General features: G+C 40.9%; 4 protein-coding genes across 9 annotated transcripts; 2 read left to right on the top strand and 2 right to left on the bottom strand.

Annotated features, from left to right (window-relative positions):
* Positions 1–161: 161 nt before the first annotated feature.
* On the bottom strand, positions 162–2361 carry RpS11 (ribosomal protein S11). Of its 2 annotated transcripts, none has more exons than XM_065477914.1 (4): positions 2203–2361; positions 1376–1489; positions 375–580; positions 162–320 (listed from the first exon to the last, which is right to left on the bottom strand). In XM_065477914.1, exons 1-4 carry the CDS (start codon positions 2212–2214, stop codon positions 197–199), a joined length of 456 nt encoding a protein of 151 aa, XP_065333986.1. In that variant the 5' UTR covers positions 2215–2361; the 3' UTR covers positions 162–196. The 2 variants fall into 2 exon arrangements, with proteins under 2 accessions (XP_065333986.1, XP_065333985.1); XM_065477913.1 differs by lacking the exon at positions 1376–1489 and adding an exon at positions 1537–1662 and having other exon boundaries at positions 2203–2339.
* A 128-nt stretch (positions 2362–2489) lies between these two features.
* Positions 2490–10798, top strand: LOC135935514 (E3 ubiquitin-protein ligase SH3RF1-like). Of its 3 annotated transcripts, none has more exons than XM_065477910.1 (14): positions 2492–2685; positions 3073–3463; positions 3639–3703; positions 3849–4062; positions 4115–4251; positions 4559–4882; positions 5086–5214; positions 5340–5507; positions 5566–5792; positions 6837–7057; positions 7753–7949; positions 8078–8221; positions 8420–8542; positions 8757–10798. In XM_065477910.1, exons 2-14 carry the CDS (start codon positions 3104–3106, stop codon positions 8923–8925), a joined length of 2478 nt encoding a protein of 825 aa, XP_065333982.1. In that variant the 5' UTR covers positions 2492–2685; positions 3073–3103; the 3' UTR covers positions 8926–10798. The 3 variants fall into 3 exon arrangements, with proteins under 3 accessions (XP_065333984.1, XP_065333982.1, XP_065333983.1); XM_065477911.1 differs by lacking the exon at positions 2492–2685 and adding an exon at positions 2954–2972; XM_065477912.1 differs by lacking the exon at positions 8078–8221 and having other exon boundaries at positions 2490–2685.
* A 535-nt stretch (positions 10799–11333) lies between these two features.
* On the top strand, positions 11334–15378 carry LOC135935523 (transmembrane protein 145). Of its 2 annotated transcripts, none has more exons than XM_065477924.1 (8): positions 11334–11508; positions 11597–11783; positions 12571–13074; positions 13393–13452; positions 13602–13775; positions 13865–14002; positions 14138–14393; positions 14896–15378. In XM_065477924.1, the coding sequence occupies exons 2-8, from the start codon at positions 11658–11660 to the stop codon at positions 15132–15134; spliced, it is 1497 nt and encodes a 498-aa protein (XP_065333996.1). In that variant the 5' UTR covers positions 11334–11508; positions 11597–11657; the 3' UTR covers positions 15135–15378. The 2 variants fall into 2 exon arrangements, with proteins under 2 accessions (XP_065333996.1, XP_065333997.1); XM_065477925.1 differs by having other exon boundaries at positions 11577–11783.
* Positions 15379–15537: 159 nt separating this feature from the next.
* Positions 15538–21367, bottom strand: gry (trafficking protein particle complex subunit 11 gry). 2 transcript variants are annotated; one of them, XM_065477922.1, is made up of 18 exons: positions 21239–21367; positions 20908–21134; positions 20688–20857; positions 20102–20461; positions 19445–19675; positions 19018–19159; positions 18793–18963; positions 18661–18739; positions 18556–18610; positions 18288–18495; positions 17516–18021; positions 17193–17425; positions 16946–17091; positions 16679–16891; positions 16297–16463; positions 16019–16235; positions 15712–15894; positions 15538–15656 (listed from the first exon to the last, which is right to left on the bottom strand). In XM_065477922.1, the coding sequence occupies exons 2-18, from the start codon at positions 21118–21120 to the stop codon at positions 15621–15623; spliced, it is 3330 nt and encodes a 1109-aa protein (XP_065333994.1). In that variant the 5' UTR covers positions 21121–21134; positions 21239–21367; the 3' UTR covers positions 15538–15620. The 2 variants fall into 2 exon arrangements, with proteins under 2 accessions (XP_065333994.1, XP_065333995.1); XM_065477923.1 differs by having other exon boundaries at positions 20908–21187; positions 21239–21357.
* Position 21368: the final 1 nt, after the last annotated feature.

Here is a 21368-nt window from a genome sequence, read left to right as displayed (position 1 = left end):
CTTGACTTGGCTTTTCTGAGTGAAATATGAATAGAAATGCATTTTGGCTTACTAAGTCAAGTCAAATTTTCAGCCAAGTAGGCTGCCAAAATCTCATCATTAGGGCAACAGTTAGCACAAGGAGACGATTTTTAAAAATATCATAGATTAAAACTACCAGATTTTCTCTCCTTTTTTTTATTAAATTTTACATAATTCAGAACTTCTTGAAGCTCTTCTTTGAGCCAGCTCCCTTGGTCACCTTGAGGACATTGAACCTCACTGTCTTGGAGAGAGGTCTGCACTCCCCGATGGTGACAACGTCACCGTTGGACACGTCCCTGCAGAAAGAGTGGTCAGTAAAATGTACCGATTTTGGATAGTCGCTTCCTTACCTGAAGCAGGGAGAGAGATGAACGGACATATTTCTATGTCTCTTCTCAAAGCGATTGTATTTGCGAATGTAATGCAAATAGTCGCGCCTGATGACAATTGTTCTCTGCATCTTCATCTTTTGGACTACCCCAGTCAGGATGCGTCCGCGAATGGAGACATTGCCGGTGAATGGGCACTTCTTATCGATGTAGGTACCCTCAATGGCCTGAGAGAAGAAAAATGTTCTGATTAGAAACATATTCAAGATATTATTGACTTTTAAACATATTACGCCCAATACCAATAACAAGAGATTGATTCAATTTGTACAATATTTTTTATCATCATGAAACGTGTGCAAAACGTCCCCCTTGCGACTGACTGAACAGAGACGGTGTCTTTTCCTGATAACAGATGCAACCACAAAAAATAAATATGCATAATTGACTTTTCAATGCAAAAATTGAATCAACAATCACAAGCAACAGAAAATTAACCCAAAGCCAGAGATGCCTTCTCAAGTGCCTTAAATGTTTACAGCATTTTGCAGTATTGCTGTAGCATATTTGCAGCAAAAAGAGGATTTAAATAATTAAGTTTCTAAATGCGTTCCTCAAGAGTACTTATTTTCAATTCAATAACTGCATATTATGGAATTAAATCCTCTATTAATTTTATTTGAAGGGACCCCTGAACATGAAACATGAAACATAATAATGAATGAAGAAGTAATAGTAAAGAGAGTAGCAACCATCCAAGTATGTGTAAACCAGAATGCACTAAATATGGAAAAATTGCAGTGTCCACCAGGTTACACATCTCGCCATTTCTTATGAGAATCCCATATAAAATTTTGGGTGGCAAAAACTTTAAGTGGGTGGCAAAAAATGTAATTTTTCCATAATTAAAAGGTTAGTAGAGACTTAATAATAATAGACATGGTTGGTATTGAGACGTAAGCACCGTAGAAGCACCAACACCAGCTTGCCGCCACCACCGGAGCAGAGAGAAACAAACAAACCTCTCGGGGAGTTTTAAAACCCAGCCCAATGTTCCTGTAGTGCCGGGTTTTCTTCTTTAAATTTGCCTTCCTGTTCAGGCAAACAGTTTGCTGTTTCTGGAAAGCTCTCTCAGTCTGCAAAAGGAGAAAAAAAGGCATGAGATCGGTTCTGACAGACTAACCTCTCGTGGGGTCTTGAAGCCGAGGCCAACGTTGCGCGTGTAACGTAGAGCCGCCCTTTTTTTCGTCGCAAGGGCTTTCTTCCTGCTCAGGAAGATGGTCGGCTGTTTTTGGAATGCGCGCTCATTCTGCAAAGCCAACCCCGTTCAGAATATCCTTCCATAATACAATTATATAGGTTAAGCCAAAATAAAACTTGTTTTATGCATGATATTATCAGCATGCAGGCTAAAGAGGCGAGGTATCTAGGTAGGATACTTAATAATTATTACTGCTCAAATTCATTTCAAGTTATGATTGTAACCGGTGATGTAGTGATGAGTGTAAATAACCCATCCATCCACATACCAAAGTTGATCAAAAGCATTAATACCGAGTGGATTTCGTGTCAGGAAAATGAACAAGCTGTGTTTCAACCAGGAAAATTGCTATAATATCTTGAGGTACTCATAAATAGAGTTTTTAGTATAGTTAGAGCTCATTGCTACGACGCCATGGCTATAGCAGGCGAAAACGTGGTCGGTAATGACCTCCATATTTCGTGCTGATCGTGAATGCTAATCACAAATTTTTGGACCAGACGATTAGGGAAACAAATAATCACAAGAAATGTCAGTTGTAAAACACACAATATCGCATATCAAAGCGTAATAACACCGAAAACTTACTTGATCTGCCATGCTTCGTGAGCTGATGTCACCGATGCCAAGTCAAAGAAACGAATTAATCCTCTGCAAAGATCGGAATCGAAACAGTCCTCCATATTTTTTCATGGAACTACTGAGAGGTAAGAGTTTGATGCGTTTTTACTACCTTGCAATGCCCGCCAAGTTCAAAATATAGCGCATCAGGCGACACGAACAAAACTCGCGCTCTCCCTTCCTCTCTTCGTTTCGTTGCAACCATCCAGAGTCTATCTCCATAGCAGCTCAAGGAGGTTTCTCTTGTGAATAGGAGGGTGGTGGTTGGTTCATGGGTTGGTTGGTTTTTATTGCTGGAGCGGAAGGAAGGGGGCAGGATTCCATTGTTCCTCTGAAGAGTCATACATAATCTCATCTTTTATTTGCATCAACGGGTGGCGGGCATAGAATCAAAACCGGGAACCGCTGGACTTAATACGACCGTAACCTGGACCATAGGCTCTGCCACGAGTAAGTAGTGACGAGTTAAAATATTTTTTAATTTGAAAGCAATCGGCCAAGAGACGAGTCAACACACTCGTTTTTGCGGATGTATGTATTGCGTGACTTGACGTGCATAAATTATTCGTGCATTACACAATCCACTCCGGGAGCTATTCAACACCCCCAGAGACCCATCAGCCTAACGGGTCCTTCTAATTTACTTTCTCACTCTAATTGTGAACATAAATTCTCGATTTTTGCGCCTCAACAGGGTGTATTGCCATGGGCACACACCCAAATGAGCAACGGAACAGGTGCATTATTTTATTATGGTACTTGACTCTGTCATCTGTTGCGATGCCGGAATTTTGTTTATTTATGAGTTTTCTAACGCTGTTTTCTGGTGTTCTGCAGCTGATATGGCGAGATAAGGAATCCAGCCAAAATGGACGAGTGGACGTTGAATGACCTGCTTGAGTGCTCCGTGTGCTTGGACCGGCTGGACACATCGAGCAAGGTGCTGCCCTGCCAGCACACCTTCTGCAAGAAGTGCCTGCTCGACATCTACGAAGCACACAAGGAGCTACGCTGTCCTGAGTGCAGAGTACTGATTGAGTGCACTATTGATGAGCTGCCGTGCAATGTGCTGCTTATGCGCATTCTCGAGAGCATCAACCACTCAGGCAAGAAACCCGCCGCAGCCAAACCCGTGGCCGCCCCGCACCACGTTAGCGAGCCTAGGCATCACCACAGACACCAGCACACTTCCAACCCAGCCACAAAGCCAGAGACCACTGCCAAAGAAGTGAGCTTTCTTTGTCAAATTAATGTGATCATAGAGAATCATTTTTATCAATTTTTATGATAAATAACTTACTAATCAGGTTTAAGTTTAGGGCTGAAACCTTAAATACAAGGAAATTATTTTTATTTCATTTAATTCATAGGAGGAGTTTCAATAATTGTTATTTTCTTTACAGCACGTCATCCTCTCCTGCCAACCCTGCGCAAGAGCACTCTACAGTTATTCCTCGCCTGAAGCAGGGTATGTTATGAAATTTATTGACATGTAATAGTGTGCTAGTTTAAATTATCTCTTGTAATATTTAACGTTTTTGTTGATATGAATCGTTCGTTTTATTTGAATGAAATCTTGAAATAATTGGGTAATTTTGTCTTTGATATTTTAGTGACCTCAACTTCAAAAAGGGCGATCTGATTTTGCTGAAGAAGAAAGTAGATGCTAACTGGTTCCACGGAGAGTGCAATGGCAATAAAGGCGTCTTTCCTTCTGTGTACGTGGAAGTGATCAATCCTTTACCATCGCCTGTGCCGCAATGCAAGGCTCTCTATGATTTCAAGATGAATTCTGAAGAGGAAGAAGGCTGTTTGGCGTTCAAAAAGGCATGCAAGATTTGAGGTGATAATGAAAATGGTCTGATTTTGGTTTTTGCAGGGTGAAATAATCACAGTTATCAGACGCGTTGATGAAAATTGGGCTGAAGGACGGCTAAGCCACAAAATTGGAATTTTCCCTCTGGCTTTTGTCGAGATGAATCACGTCGCTCGAAATCTCATGAAGCTGTCCTCAAAGTGAGTAGGGCAGAGCAGGAATTGGTTCTCTCTACCAACTGCTTTTCAATTTCTTTATTCAAATACCTAAATCAAAGTCATCTAAGTTAATTTTCACCTGATTGTATTCATATGAATCCGCTTTGCTGTGAAATGATGAAAAGTTTGCCATCTTTGACTGGTATGCATGCAGTTATTTAACATAAATATATTACATAAATACTCTATGTTATATTATTTTTGTGGATTTTTTTTGTATCTTCAACAATTATATTTTTTGTAATAATTTTTCTGTATACATTTTATTAATGGTAACTCTTCATATCAGTGCACATCCTGGTCCATCAAAGGTAGCACCACCTACGCCAACCTCTGAGGAAACGACTCCTCTTATACCGATTAGCAGTGAGTTGAAGACCCACCACTTGGTAGAGCGGCTGGAGCCATCATCAAGCTCTCAGTCATCTGCCTCGCCTAACAGCTCGACCAGCACGTCAACGCCAAGCTCGACTTCTCCATCATCGCCAGCGTCGCCACCGCTTCAGGAGAAGCCACCACCACCTAACCCTAGAAGCACTGCCTCCGCCTCACACGCGCCCCACAAAGAGAAGCGACACAGCCTCAACCTGCTACACCCGGCCAACCCCACAAGGTATATCAAATATTGACAAGTTTAGATCAACACTAAACTTAGAAACGTTACAAGTTTTAAATGACTCCATGTCTGTTTCTATTGGTCAACGTAGCTTATTTGTGATTAAACTGAAATATGTTTTAATCAAGCACACATGGCAAGATAATAAAGATGACTCTAATATTTGGTTAAATAATAATTATGTATGTAACTTTTTTTAGGCACCTAGCTGATCCCTCAGGAATTGATGCAAATTCTTCAGGCGAAAAACACCACGGCAGCAGCCGCAACCACCGCCACCACAAGCGTTCAATCAGTGACCACCAGGGCAGTGTCCAACTTCCTGCAGTGTGAGTGGCTGAACATACCCTAAAATTTAGTTTTAAATAACTTTAATATAACTTATATGTAACATAATTATTGTTCTTTATTTCTGATAGCCTTTTATATTAATAAAATTTTGGCTCGGTTTCAGTTATGTCGCCATGTACCCTTATAAGCCGCAAAAAGCAGACGAACTGGAGCTGAAGAAAGGCGTTGTTTATATAGTGACTGAAAAATGTCAGGATGGATGGTTCAGGGGCACGTCTCAAGTCACAAACAAGAGTGGCGTCTTCCCAGGCAACTATGTAGCACTGCCAAAGTAACCTTTTCGCATTATCTCGTTGGTTTTGTATCTTAACATGAGTTTCTTTGTCCAGAAATCATGCATCGCCAGCAAACAGCAGCAGGGGCCAGGCGCAGGGGTCACCTGGCTGGGGAAGGGCGCAGCCGACACAGCCAAATGTAAACAAGGCCTCCACCAATCCTGACAGGCCGTACCTGGAGATAGCCAAACACGTGCTAGCGGCTGCTCATGCCGCTGTGCAGAATGTCGCGTCGTCGCAGCCAAACGCTACACCTACGAAGAGCACTCATGTCCAGTCAAGTAAGTGCCTTGTGTAGGAGTTCTATTCACAAGGGAACCCTGGGTATGTTCCGCCTGGCGAATCGGAATACTCACCGCCAATTTTTAAGTATAAAGTGCAGAGTGCAGTATGAACTAGCACCAATTAAAATTCTTTTATCTAGCATAGTTTACAAATAACATAGCTGCAAAGTTGGAACTATTTCGCGTTGGCGGAGTAGCGACATGCTCACTGGCGGCCAAGCGCTACATGTGGCGAGCACGAGCAAAAGACGTAGGCGCAAAATAAACTGCACATTAGCGAGAAATTTATTAAAATAAAAAATTTAAATTCGGTATGCGGGCTCAAAATGTCAGGAAAAATATTTGTTTTTTAAAATCAGACCAAAATTGTCGATTTTCATCAGGGGTCCAAGTTAGGTCTTGCAGCTCAATACCTATGGGTCCAAGAGCAAAAATAAGCACAGATTCTGAAAGCTGATAAAATTTTCAATCTTATTAATGGAGAACAAAAATTTCCAGCACCTTTGAATTTTCCTTAAAATTCCCGTAAAAATTTTCTTAAATTTTTGAGGAAAGAAAAAATATCTAGAAATTTTTTCAAGATAGCCAAAATTTAGCTGCAGTCTTCATTGATATCTGATGAAAAATTAAAAACATTCGTGCAAACCGTTATCGTGTCGCGCGCAATTTCCCAGGTGTCCACATGGAAAAACCAAAAAATTATCGAAAGTGTCCAAAAATTATCAAATGCACAGTTTTGGAATCGTCATGAAGTGCAAATTCCAAAAACGTTAGGGTTTTAAATATCCGAGTATTTTTCGAAAAGAAACAATTTTTAAAAAGTTGAAAATTTCCTAAATGTTTCAAAGTACCATAACTTTTCGAAAAATTATCGGATTTTTAAAAACCAAACATTTTTGGAATTTGCACTTCATGACGATTATTGTTATTATTAATTATTTGTATTGATAAATGAATTGTTAACTCTTCAATAAAAACTTGCGCCATATCCTAATTAAATTGTTAAGCGACTTAACAAAAATCATTCAATTTTCTTCCCAGATCTTTGTGCTCCTCCTGAGCTTCCACCAAGATCGGTCAGTCCAAACTCAATCCTGGCAGCTTCAAGCATTTCTTCTGCATGGCGCGCTCAAGGACCTGAGTCCATGATAACCGTAACAGCGCTGCCCCGTGGCCAAAACGCCTCGCAGCTGGTTTCAACATCTGTTTCGGCTTCCCCAGTCGTTTCTCTCGCACCGCAGGGTCACTCATCTGCTGAGAAGGTACTTTCACAATACGCATAACACAACATTCAAATAGAGTGATTTTGCAGAACTGCTTGCTTTAGACAAGCTCATGTTGACCAGCAATACTAATTTTCCTCTTGGCATGGATAAAATTATCTCTTTGGACGTTCCTTTGTTATCATCCATTATTTATGGAAACCGCCTCAAATGTTTTAAGATTATTGTTGCCTGAGCTCGATTAGTAGAAGTTCTTATAACCCAGTAACGTTTAACCATGAGAGCCTTAAAATATATTAACAAATTTAATCATTATTTCAGCTTGGGGAACCTCATTAGCATAAATATCTTGATTAAACTAACAAAATATCCTCTTGCGTTGCTCAATCTAGAGTGTATTAATTACAACTAATTATAATTGGGAATTTAAACTTCAAATATAATTTTTGCTGCCATTTTTATCTGTTAATCTCTTATGAGTTATGTGTAGCATGATAGCGATTAGCTCGCAAAAACATATGTCCCAATAACGTCATGAAAAAAATGGGTTCATAACCCTCAGTGGTCCAGGTCAGGACCATCGTGTCTCCTCATTTTGGTCTTTGGTTGAAACAATTCACTCATCTACTTACATTATTTCTTAAGAAACGACATTAGTTTATCATAAAATTGCTAATTGTTGATCTTGTATGATGGTGGAATTAATTGAGTTTAACTATTGCTTCTAACTTAAGGCTAAAGATAAGAAAAGTCTGGGAAGTGGCCTGATCCGTCGACTGGCCACGATCAAAAACTCCAAGTCGCCGCCGCCGTCGACCTACTCAATGGACAACCCGGTCTTCGACGACGGTTCACTCTCAGGGACAGATTTAGTGACGGCAACACCTGCGGTGGCTGCCCTTGCGCCGTCAGCCACTCCTGTGCACACCAGGTGAAAACTCTAACCCGTTTGAATGCTTGCGTGTTGTCTCTGTTCTCTTGGGTGGTACCTTGCATGCCTTATCGTGAAATCTTGTTGTGCACTTTGTGACCGTCACGCATGGCCTCTTGACTGTGTAGGTCCGGATCGTGTCCCAGTCAGCTTTTGCAGCAAACCCCCGACTGCTACAAATCCAAACAGCACTTCTCACAATCAGCCGGATCGCAACGTATCAAGCATAAGGACCCGCGGTCCAGCATGCCAAACCCCTTTGTCGCCAACAGGTACAAACGCACATGCACCCACTGGCTTTGCATATTTTTTTGTGTCTGTTGTGTCACTTTGATGCACCTATTGTACCAATCGGAATTTCTGCAGCGCCCTTTACACTCTGTACTACGCAAATCGTGAATCAAATTGTTATGTGTCAATTCTAACGCCGCTTTTATGGTTGTTGAGAGTGACGTCATAAAATATTTCAGGTCCAACCCTGCTTCCGCCGATCCAGCGATGACTTCAAATCACAGGAAGTCAAATTCGTTAGACGCCTCATCTGCTGAGCATGGCAAGAAGAACCGCGCCCTCTTCCCTCCTGTCAAGGAGAGGTGAGTTACTATATTTGGAGTCGTAAATAATTAAAGAGTATGCATAGCATTATCCATAAACATGGACCTGAGTGACAGTGCTCTTTCTTTATTTGAATCTTAAATTAGCAAATCAATTTGGAATCAAAGTAAAAGTAGACGAAAAGCACCCTGGTCATTCCAATTGAGACTTGCGACCGATTGTTTGTTAATCTGGGTGCAATTTTGTTTGCAGATTTCGGTGCATTGTGCCGTACCCACCAAACAGCGAGCACGAACTCGCGCTGGAAATGGGCGACGTGATTTACGTGCACAAAAAGCGCGACGACGGCTGGTACAAGGGAACGCAGGAGCGCACTGGTCGCACGGGACTCTTCCCAGCCAGTTTTGTTGAGGCCTTGTGAGAGTCGCCAAGGCGGGCGAAACCCTTGCCAATGCTTGAGAGTTGCATTTGAGAGAAGGAATGAGTTGCTTTCCCCGCCGCTGTCGCACCCAACTGTGTAAATTCCGTGTAAATGTATTTTGGTATTTTGACCGCGCGTTACTTCGACCCGAAGCACCAAGCCGCACACTAGTCATGCCAGGAATAATAATTAATTGTATGGTAGGTTAAAATTAAATTTTAAACCGCAAGGCCAAAATCATGTAAGTTTGGTGCTCTAAGTAAGAATGTTAGCTGATATCAAATTGCATAGCTTTTCATATACACACGACGGCTTTGCGGCGGTCTTTATAACAAGGTTTGGAGATGAAATTTGCTGTCGGTTCTGACTGCAAAGTGAATTTGTTACAATAGGCTCTTGACAATGTGGCCTAACCTCCCTAAAGACCCTTATTGGTACTCTTTAGATCCAGGAGTTGAACTCTGGAGTCAAGCATTGACCTCACAGAAGAGCTTGCATTGGAAAAGTTTGAAATCCGCCTCTTTGTGAACAGCATTTTGCAGGGAAGAACGTGGTACTCTTTCCTAGGCAGCTCAATCATTTACAAAATCGGCCCCATGACTCCAAGTCCAGATTCTAAGTTTTCTGGACTGATTATTCTGAAATCGAAGTCATAGCCCTGTTATCCCTAAAGAGAGCTTAACATTTCACTTGGGGACAAAAAAAATAATATGGAATGGCATATTAACGCCAAACTTAGCTTCCGTTTTAGAGCAAAACTCTGAATGGACAGTATGTTATGTCCGTGTTAACTAGGAATTTAATGGTCTCGTTAACCAACGCCTTACAGGCCCATAAGGTAGACTCTCTTCTTGTTTGCTTTAAGTTGACAATTTTGAGCCTTTTCTGCAATAAGGACTAACGACATCATTGCGATGAAAATCGGGGTTGCGATCTTGAAATTGACCTCACGCTTAGATACTCACGCCCTTAACAAGCAGATTTTAAAATTTTACGAAACCGGTCAAAGCGTACACATAAGCTAGATTTACCCACGTTAGGAGCTTGCAAGTGGAAACCACTTTTTAAAACGTAGCTTGTGCATTTTTCTAACTTTTTGATACCTACATACGCTATAGGAAGCATGAAAATAATACGTACACCAGCTGTCCATGTCCATGTAACTGCCCTTGTTGATAGTAACATTTTTACCTGACTATGTATCTTAGCATTTCTCTGGCGTGTGTGATAACCAATGTGTTTCACGTAAATCCGAGTTGAGTTTCTTGTTGAGGATCATAGTCTGATACGAATGTGTGCAGCCATTATTGATTGAATTAATTGTCTGTGAACGTTTTGTCTAGTGTTGCAGATGCAGATACCAAGTTATGAAATTAATTACTGTAAATTACAATAGGTGATAGCGCCATAAGCATTTTTTATCTTATATATTAAACAGTTTGGACTAGTGTTTCATATGCAATTCGTGCACCATTTAATGCGCTGTATTTATTTCCAAACTGAAATATCGAACGCTGTTTTTCTGTGAATTAATTGTGAGCCAAGTTATGATACACTTTAGCCCCCTAATTAAAAACTATTTATGATTCTTTATTTTATTATGATTGTTGTTGCTGTTCAGAAATATGACGTAACATTGCGTTGACAATATACATATGTGTCCCCTTCCATGTCGAATATTTCTTCAATCTCTATTTGAAAACAAAAACTTTGTGTTAAATGTTTTTTAATTTAAAACACGACTCGTCCATGCTACGCGCGTGGGAGCCATAAACTGCATTTTGGGCTGGGACTCACAATATTGACATAAAATCTCTGTTTGGTGATAACGGATGGAAGAAATTAATGCTAATAAACTATATTTGGCAATTTATGTACAATTATCTTTGTTTTAATTTCCCGCAGTAATTGATCTAAGTGAATTCATTTGAAATATTAATCGATGGCATATAAAAGCGTAAATTTTACACACAGGGCTACCATTGGAACCATACTGCTAGAAATATTATTATATTGAGTTCTTTTCGTTGTTATTCACACGATTTAATTTTAAGTTTGTGTTCTGAAAACTAGCTCCACTGAGGTTGTCGGTGTCAAGCTGAAGGCAACAACCCCTGAACCCCTGCGATCAATACAGTTTCGCGGGAAACTAATTCGCATAAATTTGTCGATAGAATGGTACGCCCACTACGCCCCTTTGCTGCTGCAGACAGAAAAAGTTAGTAAGTAACAGAGACAAAGAAAGCGCTCAGTTATGTCCGGTTATGTCTTTACTTTCTTCTAAATTTTGATAGAACAAATGATAATGATAAAAATTAAAAGGAAATTAATTTGTGTTTCTTGACTAACGATTATGTATTTGATGATAAGATTCAGGTATATAAATAATATGTGTATCACTCCCCTTCTCGCTCGGTATGCGGGCGGTCGCGGTCAGCGGTCAGGCAGCTGATGCTGAGACTTGTCCTTCTGAGTGTCATAGAAAATCGCACTAATTTCGACTCTACACGTCGACCCTGCTTAAAGCAGAAGTAATTCCAGACGCTCATTCTTCCTAGAGGTGCTGGAACACAACAATCCGTCGTAAGATATTCAGTACCATTTTTTGGACAGAGGCCAGAATATCTGAAGTGCGCGTTTGTTCAATACAGATACATAGCTTCCTTTACAGCTCTGTCCAGTGGATGATGGCTCGTGACAGTGTGGAAGAAGAGCTTGATCGTCGGTGAAGAATGCGGCCGACGGCGGTGTGCGTCGTGCTGCTGTCGGTAATCTGCGTGGCACGGTCGGCCCACCTTCGCGGAACATGGAACACGGCCGACTTCTTCCACTTCCTCGCCAAATTTGGCATTCAAAAGGTTGAAAATTTTAATGTTAAGACTGAGAACATGGCTCCAATATGATGTGACTGTCAAGCGAATATTTCTTTTTTATTAGTTTAGAGTTTTTAAATTTGGATTAATTTTCCTGATGTGATTATATAAATATGTATTTTCAATACTAATGAAATCACTGTTACGCAATGCATCAGTTAATTTAAATGATAAAAATATGCTTATCAAAACCTGGTTGAGCAATTTGTTAAAGGGGTAAAAATAGTACAATTTATGCAGAAAATTTTAATTTGTTTATTTGGATCTATTTGAAGTATATTTGCTGACGAGAGATTGGTCTTGGATGACCCATTTTGATAAGAGTATTATATTTCATTTCGTATATCAAGTTTATTTGCATAGAGCCTCTTGATGCCATGTTAGCGTTGATAATGATATGTCTACAGATGACTGCTGCTATTGTGTGAAAGAAATTTGGAATGAGATTGTAATACTAACATATATATTCAGTCCCTCTAGGCTCTATAGTATATTAATAACTACCTCTGAGGTGCAGATTTATGTCCACCTTAATTAATAGTTTTAGTTGAACTGATTAATGGAATTTTTTAGAAAAATATTATCTGTCTTCACTTGAGAGGAATTTTATCAAATTTTAATAGACTAGGTATTCAAAGGACTTTAAAGGCATTAAGTTGAACTCTCTCCTATAAAATATTTTCAATTAGCAACTTAGCAATAATGCTTCTTTTCATTTCCCGATTTCCGTGCCCAATCGTCATGTAAAAATTGTTATATATATTGCGTGCAGGCGAACATGCACAACGCGCGCGACTCTCTGGGCTACATCTACGGAAACGTCACAGCGGCGACGGCGTCGTCGGCGACGGTGACGTTAGCCGTGCTGGACCGCGGCTTCTTCCTTGAGTACTATGGCAACCGGACAGTGGTGGACGGTGAACTAGCGTGCCGGCGCATGATGCACAAGATTGACGGCGCTGCGTATGACGCTGCGTGCAACGACCGCGGCAAGGACTTTTTGCGGCGGGTGCCGTGTCCGCTGGGTGGACTCTGTGACGACGAGGAACCAGCCAACGTCATCAACGGCCACCAGTTCACCTTCACCATCCAGGACCTGGTGCAGCCGCGCTTCTGGTACCTTAGTCTGGTGGCCTGCTACCGTAACGAGACCACCTGCCAGTGGCACCACCTCAACGAGTCGCTCCAGATCGACTACGACCTTTGGCTGGTCAACGGCAACCCCAATGCCAGCCACCACAACGCGCTTGAGCTCCAGTTCTCGTTTGACAAGCAGGTACTCTCAATTTTACGCAGAGCTTCAAGCAAATTCCAAGAACTAATTTGAAAAAAGTCTGCAGTTTCCTGTTAAATCTCTAATTTTTTATCTTCATTCTTTGATAAACGCAATTTGTATTAATTCAGAATATCTTTTGATTAATTTCAATCAATCAAAAATACTAATTATTAATATTTAAAAAAATATTTTTATGTACATACTTAAATAAATTAGAATGCCAACAAAATTTTCTTCTAAATTCTAAGCAAGTGTACAAGCTTTAACAAAATGATGCGATTGATTTTTTAAGTTAAAAATATTATGCTCATTTTACAGAACACCTTGGAGATCTCATTCTTGTTCCTCCTGATCTATGTAATCCTAGTCCCTCTGCAGGTAAGTGTCCAACTAGTATTAATTACGTCCAGTTTGACTCTTTACATCACATTTTAATATCACTTTTCTGTTCAAGTTAATAATGAACTTAATATTTGGAAAAGTGTGTTACTGTTTGATAATAAAATGATATTATTTCCTCATTGTAGATTCATGCAGTAATGCACCAAAAACATCCAGTGACAAGACTGTTCCTTGCCAGTGTCATGCTTGAGATGGTGGCCATGCTTCTGGAGGTGGTGCATGGCGCCAAGTACGCTGTGGACGGCGTTGGTGTGACCGACGTTGCCGTCGCTGGAGACATCCTCGACATCCTCTCTCGTGTATGTCTGACTTCTTTTTGTCAATAAACTTAATCAGGGCAAAATCCTCATTTAAATTATCGTGGCTTCAATTTATTTTTCTTTTTCAGACACTTTTCATGCTCTTGCTGCTGCTTTTGGCCAAGGGCTGGGCCATCACGCGGATTGAGCTTACCTGGAAGCCGCTTGTCTTCGGTATTTGGATGCTCTATGGCGTAGTGCACATCCTACTCTATGTCTGGAACACTGTGAGTGCACAGCAAACAAACTCTATTGTTAAGCTCTGTTAAATTAATTAATTAATTTTATTTATTATTTTACGTGCAGCGTTGATAGTTCTTGCCATAATTATATTTATTCTCTACTTTGTTTTTCTGTTTTAGACCGAGGTGGACATTATCGAAGACATCGACGAGTACCAGACCTGGCCGGGCTGGTTGATCCTGATATTCCGCACTCTGATCATGGGCTGGTTCTTACTGGAACTGCGCTACACCATGTTGCACGAGCACAACGCTCAGAAACTCAACTTCCTACTGCACTTTGGCGCTTCTGCCCTTGTCTGGTTCATCTACTTGCCCATCATAGCTCTGATCGCCCTGCAGATTTCATCGCTCTACAGATTCAAGCTCATTCTAGGTAAGTTTAAATAATTTTTTTCTGTTCAATTATTTCTGTATATTGTTGCAACATGAGCTGTATTAATTGCAACTACATTTTTATGTTTTATGTAGCCTGGTTTATTTTCAGGCGAGGTGAGGGTTTAACTAGCAGTGTAATTTTTTACTCGACCTGTAGGTTAGCTTGATTAATTAAATACAAATTGAAAAAGAATTTGCATCTGTTCAAAAGCTTACGCTTCTGAGCTTCAACAAACTCTGAGCGTGGAAAAAACTTGGCTCCTCATTTATATAGTTAAATTGAGTTCTCCCAAATTGGCAGAGGTGCTGCTTCTTGTCAGAATTTTAGAACGCGTGAGTTTTTCATTGTCTGTCTTCTGGAAGTTCAGGAAAATAGCAGTAATGGGTCTAATGGAAATTTAAAAAATCAAATAGAAAACTGCGAAATAAATTTATTAGTTCAATCGAAGAATGTGCTAAATCTTGCGGAGTCGCACTATGTATTAATAATTTTGTTTCAGGCATCACGTATTCTGCTGACGCGCTGGCTTACTGCGTGATCTGTCACCTGCTATGGCCGACGCGTTCCGAGCAATACTTGCTGTTGGCAGACAGCGGCTACCTTGGTGACGAATTGGACGAGTTCAACGAGGCACCGCATGTGGTCAATTCTTACGCTGGCTTTGTTTCCAATGGCGAACTCTTGCTCACTGGCTCTTCAAACTCCTCGCCGCGAGAATCTTTCTCCGTGACCGCCTAACTGTTTGTGATTCTAGCTTGTAGATTTTAATTATCGTCAGTCGCGCTATACGTTGATTCAAGAGTGTTCATTTTTTTCATTGTGTAAGTGTTGGTTTTGATCCTCAAGTATTGTTCTGAATTACGTAAATGAGCTACTCCTAGCTCACACGGTTATTTATTAACTAACGACAACGTGTCATATTTTTGTATTGGAAATGTTGTCACAATAAACTGACTTGGAGAATATCTTGGTCTCTCACGCATTGAAATATTTTTATTCAAAATAATTTGATTTCCTTCATAAACTTATTCTAATAACCATAATACTGATCAATAAGCAAAGTCGTTTTAAAGATGAGACCGCTGGTATAATGGAATCACCTTGAATGTGTAAGCTGAGATGGTAATTCAAGTCACTAAAGTCGTTTGTAATAGATTTAATAGAATTACGCAATCATCACAATTATTTCCATATCAAATAAATTTTTCTGTCCAAGCAGTTTCTTCAAGTCGAAATATCAGATTTACCTTTAGCACGTGGCTGAAAATGGGAAGAAATTAGCAGTCACAACATAGCCACCCAAACTCAGAGTTACCATAACATATATATGAGTCGGGAGAGACCTCTCAAGCAATTCCGCCAATTGATTTGCTCTGAGCTCTGAAGAAGAGTCAGCTGGTGACAACTTGAGCTGAGGGAGAGCAACCAGACCCGACAGCAACGGATACAGGTTGTAGCACAACGTGTGGACAGACTCGGGCACCAACCGCAGTTTGAGCTAAAGGAATGAATAGAATACAATGTTTAGAGCATTGAAACTGCTTTAAATATTATTCTAAAATAATTAATATCTTTTTGAGGCTTCAAAGTTAAACTATTCTTGGGGCAATAGTGTCAGTTACCTGTTTCTGTCCGGCAAACATGAACGCATCACTGGCCTGCAGGTTAAGCTCAACCTCAAGCAGCTGACTAGTTCTGTTGCAGATGTTGACTGAAGCGGCCATGGGCGAGCCGACCCAGCCATGCGCAGGTAGATCCATCTCGACTAATAGCGGTGCGGGGTCTACCTTGAGAAGCGCTGGCAGCGTGATGCTGCTGCTTGTTACCATCTCTTTGGGCCTGCAACAAAAGAGAGTGGTGATCAAGTTGGCGTCCAGAACAGAAAAGGGTTCAAACGAACGTATTTTTTCGGCGCCACCGGATAGTGTACATGCCCACCGACACGGGCTGCTCGCTCTCCTTCTCTGCCAGCACGCAGTACGCCTCAGTGCCCACCTCGCCAGTGTTGAGGACTTCGTTCTGCAGCTGCGACTGGCAAGCTTTGCCCACATTCTGCAGTGGCTGCACCTGCCGTCGGAAGTTCAGAAAGAAAACAATATTAAGTTTAAGTCAAACTGTGGTCGAAAGAGAGGTCTGACATGCGGAAAAATCCACAGTTAAGATGAACTTTAATATTTTTCATTTTAGAGTCACGTTTTAAAACTCATTTGAAATGAATTAAAAAATTTTAAGTCATTTGGAGGGTTTGCCTGTCAAAACGCTGTTACGGTGGACAAACTTACCAGTTCCAAATTGGTGTTTTCAATGGCTAGAGACCACGGAGAAAGACACTTGAGCTCAAGCAGCACAACAAACGGCTCTTGCGAGTATGCTTTGGTCACCTGGTCAAACTTCTGCGTGAAGAATTTGGCGACGGCTTCAAATGGTTTGACAATTTCAATGTCCAAGTTTTCAATTCTCTCGCATTTGGTGCTCTCATTCAGAATATACATGATCTAAATAGGGAAAAAACATCAAATAAAGTGTTATAAAGTATAAGGGTTGCTCACATCAATGACGAGGCTCTTCTGGCCTACCCTCAGGGACTTCAAGTGGAATGTGTATGAGCAGGACGAGTTGACATCCAATTTGTCTAGCTCAATCATAATAGGTGGTGGAGAAATTACCTCCGCCAACGGATTTAAGCAGAGATGTGCTGAAAAAATGCCTACAGTCAAACAGGAATGGAATATTCATTGCTCTTTTATGTAGAACACAATTTGATTTAGTTCCAAAAAAAAAAAAAAAAAAACTCACTGGCTTGGTCAAGTTCTTTCTCATTTGGTTGCATAAGTGAAATTTTGATGACCACCGATGATATTGGGCCGCTTTCGTTGTTTTCCAAGTGCAGTTGCACGGGAAACCACTCTCCTAGCAAGGCTGGCCCCTCATTTTCGATTTTTGCACTCAAATGCGCTTCTCTGGGGCACACGCTACACGACAGCAACTGTTCTTGATCTTGGAACTGGCGCAACTCCTTTGCATTGAATCTGTATCATAAAAATCCAAAAAAATTGGTTTGTACTAAATCAAAGTTTTACTGATAAACTACATCTGAAAGCTTACAAACGTTATCTCACCCAAATTGAACAAGTTCTGCTGGATTGGTGAAGGTCTGTGGATTGTTCTGCGCGGAGAAACGCAGCAAAATGCTCTCGTCCAACTTCGGTCCCAAACACAGGTTTACCGAACTGATGGTGAACTCCTTCCCGACGTCTTCTTGCTTCGCGCTGAAGGAGCAACCAAACTCCCCAATTGTGTGCGGTTCAAGTGTGAAGGGAACCGTTCCAGTGGCAGGAACCAGTTGCAGTTCGGTACTGTTTGTGGGACTGGAAACTGTCACGGTTGACCTGCATATGGACACCTTCTGGCTGCACTTGTTCCTGATCCAAATTTTTAGACTGGTGCTTTTGTCTTCCTGAAAACTGCTGTGACCAAAAGAAGTTTTGGTTTCCAAAAAAGATGTTGCGTTAGTCATCTCCACAGTGATGGGATTTGATTCGTTGCTGGCAGCAAATGCAGCCTTCCACACCTTGCCATAGTTGGCACCCACTTGAATATTTTCCGGCACAATAGGTGCTTCACCCTAGGAAAACAGCAACAGTAGAAAACTTAAGGAACTTACAATAATGTTGATAAGCTTGATCACTCTTTCAGGATTGTATGGATTTTATTAGTTTTTGTAAGGTCTATTCTTGAACTAAAAACTTAGTTAAGCAACAAGGATGAAGTCCGTTTTGATCATAATATAGAATTAAAAACTTGTTCATACATGACAAATGTTAAAAATATTTTCAAATATACATTAGCAATAATTGAAAATTAGTTTATCATATTTCTTAGCTCTCTTACCCTGAATATCCTGAAGATGTTTTCAAAAAGAACTGCTTTATCTTCCTGTTGCATCAGAACCGTGGAACTCTGAGCCTCAATAGCCAGAGCGACAAACTCCGTCACACTGGGTGAATAATAAACGCACTCCAGGGCCTTGAGCAATACGTTGGTCATCAGAAGTGACCATTGCTCACCTCGGAACTCCCAAAGCATATGACTTAGCAGACTGTACGCCAAAGGGAGAGTACATTAACAACCTAACTCCAATAATGACAGTTCAACTTACGTCAGCGCCTTTTTGAAGTCTTTTGCGTGGTAGTATTCTTCAGCCATTTGGACAACTGCAATAAAACAGTCCACACGCGTTTTCAAATAATATTTATTATGTTACCCAACTGTCGTCTTGTCCTCGGGCAGCGGTAGGTTTTTGCTTGAGATATAGCACTACCCAGCAATGATATGATTATCATCTAATTTTTGAAAACAATACTTCAACCTGTTGAGAGTAAAAACCAATTCTTACACTGTGATTGACAGACTTCTCTTTGAACTGCAGTGCCTGTATCGCCTCCTTCTCCTTGACAGCGTCAGCAGGCTCGGCACTCAGCTTGCCTGGACGCCACGGACGCTGTCCATAGAATTCTAGATCTTCAAGGCCATCAAGAGGGTCAGGCTGAGGGTAGATGTTGATATCCTGAGAATTTTAATTTAAAATTCCACTCTGCCATGGTTAAGTGTTAACATTTACTTGGCAGTTTTCCAGGCATGCATTTTTTCGGTCCATAGAGTACTGCGCCGCCTGGTGGAAATAAACTCCTGGATGCTGTGTCTGTACTGCAGGGAGGCCGTGATGGATTGCTTCATCAAACAACTCCCCAAAAACGCAGAACCTTTGTAATAAATCGTTACTTATCACTTTGTAGAAGAATTGTACTCGTAATTGTAGATGCAATTTGTAATTAGGAATTGTATGTAATTGTAAAGTCTAGGATAATAAAACACAGGCACTTAGCTTGCTCACTGACCCCCTACTAACTTTAATCTTTCCTCACGCATGCTCTTACGCAATCTCTCAATAGTACGAGAATAGTTCAAAATATAGAATTGATGAATGTGTAACACTTTGAAAAATATGTAACTGCAGCAATTTTCTCATAAATCTCTCAAATACTTACTGCTTAGAAAGCCACGCGTGGTGCTCAAAGGAAATCTCCATTGGGCCAACCATATTCTTAAAAAGGTCAATATGCTTCCTGAACTGGGCGATGGCGTCCCGCGGAAGATTCTGGTTGAAGGCGATGCGGCACAGCTTGTAATTTATGTAGGCTGCAACCGTCTTGACCTCCAAGGTGTTCGTGTCCACCACCCGAACGTCCAGTAAGTGGCTGTACGCCTGTGCGTAGTGCCTGCCAAGGAAAAATATTTACTATTGAACTAGTTCTATGACAAAAAGGAGTGGCGGGATAGCTAGAGTCAAGTATAGGACATAAGAGGAGTGAAGCTATAAAATCTTGGAAATTTAAATGGAAATTTGTGCAAGTTTATTATTTTTCACATGAGTCTGACTGTACAATAAGCAGAAAATATTCTGTAGGATGTATCAACAAAAAATACTCTGTGGGCAACATCTGTATTTCTAACATTATGTTTCTCTTTGTTATATATAGCAAATTCAAATCGATAGTCAAATTTCAGTTAACCTCTCCTTATGTTTTTTCTCAAACTAGTGGTCACATTCATTAATATATTTTGTTGGTTGTGAGTCTCCACTGAGACTCACGAGCCCATGTTAATGTGTATAAAAGCAGGAATCTACTTCATTTTGATCTTACTTGCTGGCAGCGGTGGCGTCCTGTTTGAGTTCATTGAGGAAGCCCATCTTGAACTGGTGCCGCACAAAGAGGTACTGGTGCGTGGTCTTGTTGAGGTGGTCACGGTGTCCACGAACCGTGCGCACCTTCTGGTTGTAGAAGGACTGCGCCAGGTCATAAAAGGCGTTCTCCAAGCGCAGCGTGTAGCCGTGCAGGTGGTCGTTGTGTGGCAACAGGAACAGATTCTTAGCATTCAACTCGCAAGTTGTGCACAGGGTGGCCGCCCGCTCGGCAGTAATTGACTCGTCACCTGCAGGGATGGGTGGACCTGTCTGAATCAGCACCACAGCGATTCGTGTTGTTCGGCCTTCCAGCGCCGCCCTTGCGATATGGAATGTAGAATTTAATTTAAAATGTTTTGGCAGATTATATAAACAATATTAAAAAATGAATTTAAAAAGTGAAAATATATATATACACAACATTTAAAATGTATACATCGATAAAAAGATTTGTTTTGTATCTTTTCACTCATTAAAGAATATAATATTATTTTAATGCTCTGATTTAACAGATTTAATCATGCAAAAATGAAAGGTATTTTCACCTCACTGACTGCACCCTGGAGGCGCACTCGATTTTCTTTTCATTCCAGAAGGGGTCAAACCAGTCGAGGTCGTAAAAAATGACTACCACAGAGGGCACCACATTAAGGTACTTGTTCATCCAATTCCTTTTGAGGATGCCCTTTGGAATGTACCATTCATAGGTGTTCCTCTGCACAAAGAGACAATCATCATGTTTATTCGCAGAGAAAGATTGAAAACCTTTGGCTTGGCTGTTGGAAAGACGTGCTCTGGTGGGAACAGTTTGTAGTGCACCGAGACCTTGTCATGCCTGCGGTTGTTAGTGAACGCGTCCCATATGGCTCTGTGGGTGGCGTTGTTCAAAGTGTCAAGCCCGGACAAACCAATGAAGGTGTGCGCTTTGCTGCTCAGTTCACCGGGCACGTCAAACAGCTCGCCACTGCACTGAGCCATTTTTTTCGAATGAGCTGCAAATTTCTTCTTTTATCACAAGGTTCAGTCCTAAATTTCTAAACAAAAACTGTTGCAAACGTCAGAATGATTGGATGTCTAGAACGGCCATTATACTTACAAAATTAAAAACAATCCATTGTATGCAGAGGCCTGTAGAAAGTATTTTGTAAATTTATTTCTCAAATCAGTCCTCGTCTGGTCCTCGTCACAACAGTGTGTTGTTCTGTTTACAAAAAGAAGGCGAGGCA

Source organism: Cloeon dipterum, chromosome 2 (assembly GCF_949628265.1).
Source record: "Cloeon dipterum chromosome 2, ieCloDipt1.1, whole genome shotgun sequence".
Lineage (NCBI taxonomy): Eukaryota > Metazoa > Arthropoda > Insecta > Ephemeroptera > Baetidae > Cloeon > Cloeon dipterum.
This window is presented reverse-complemented; position numbering and strand designations above follow the sequence as displayed.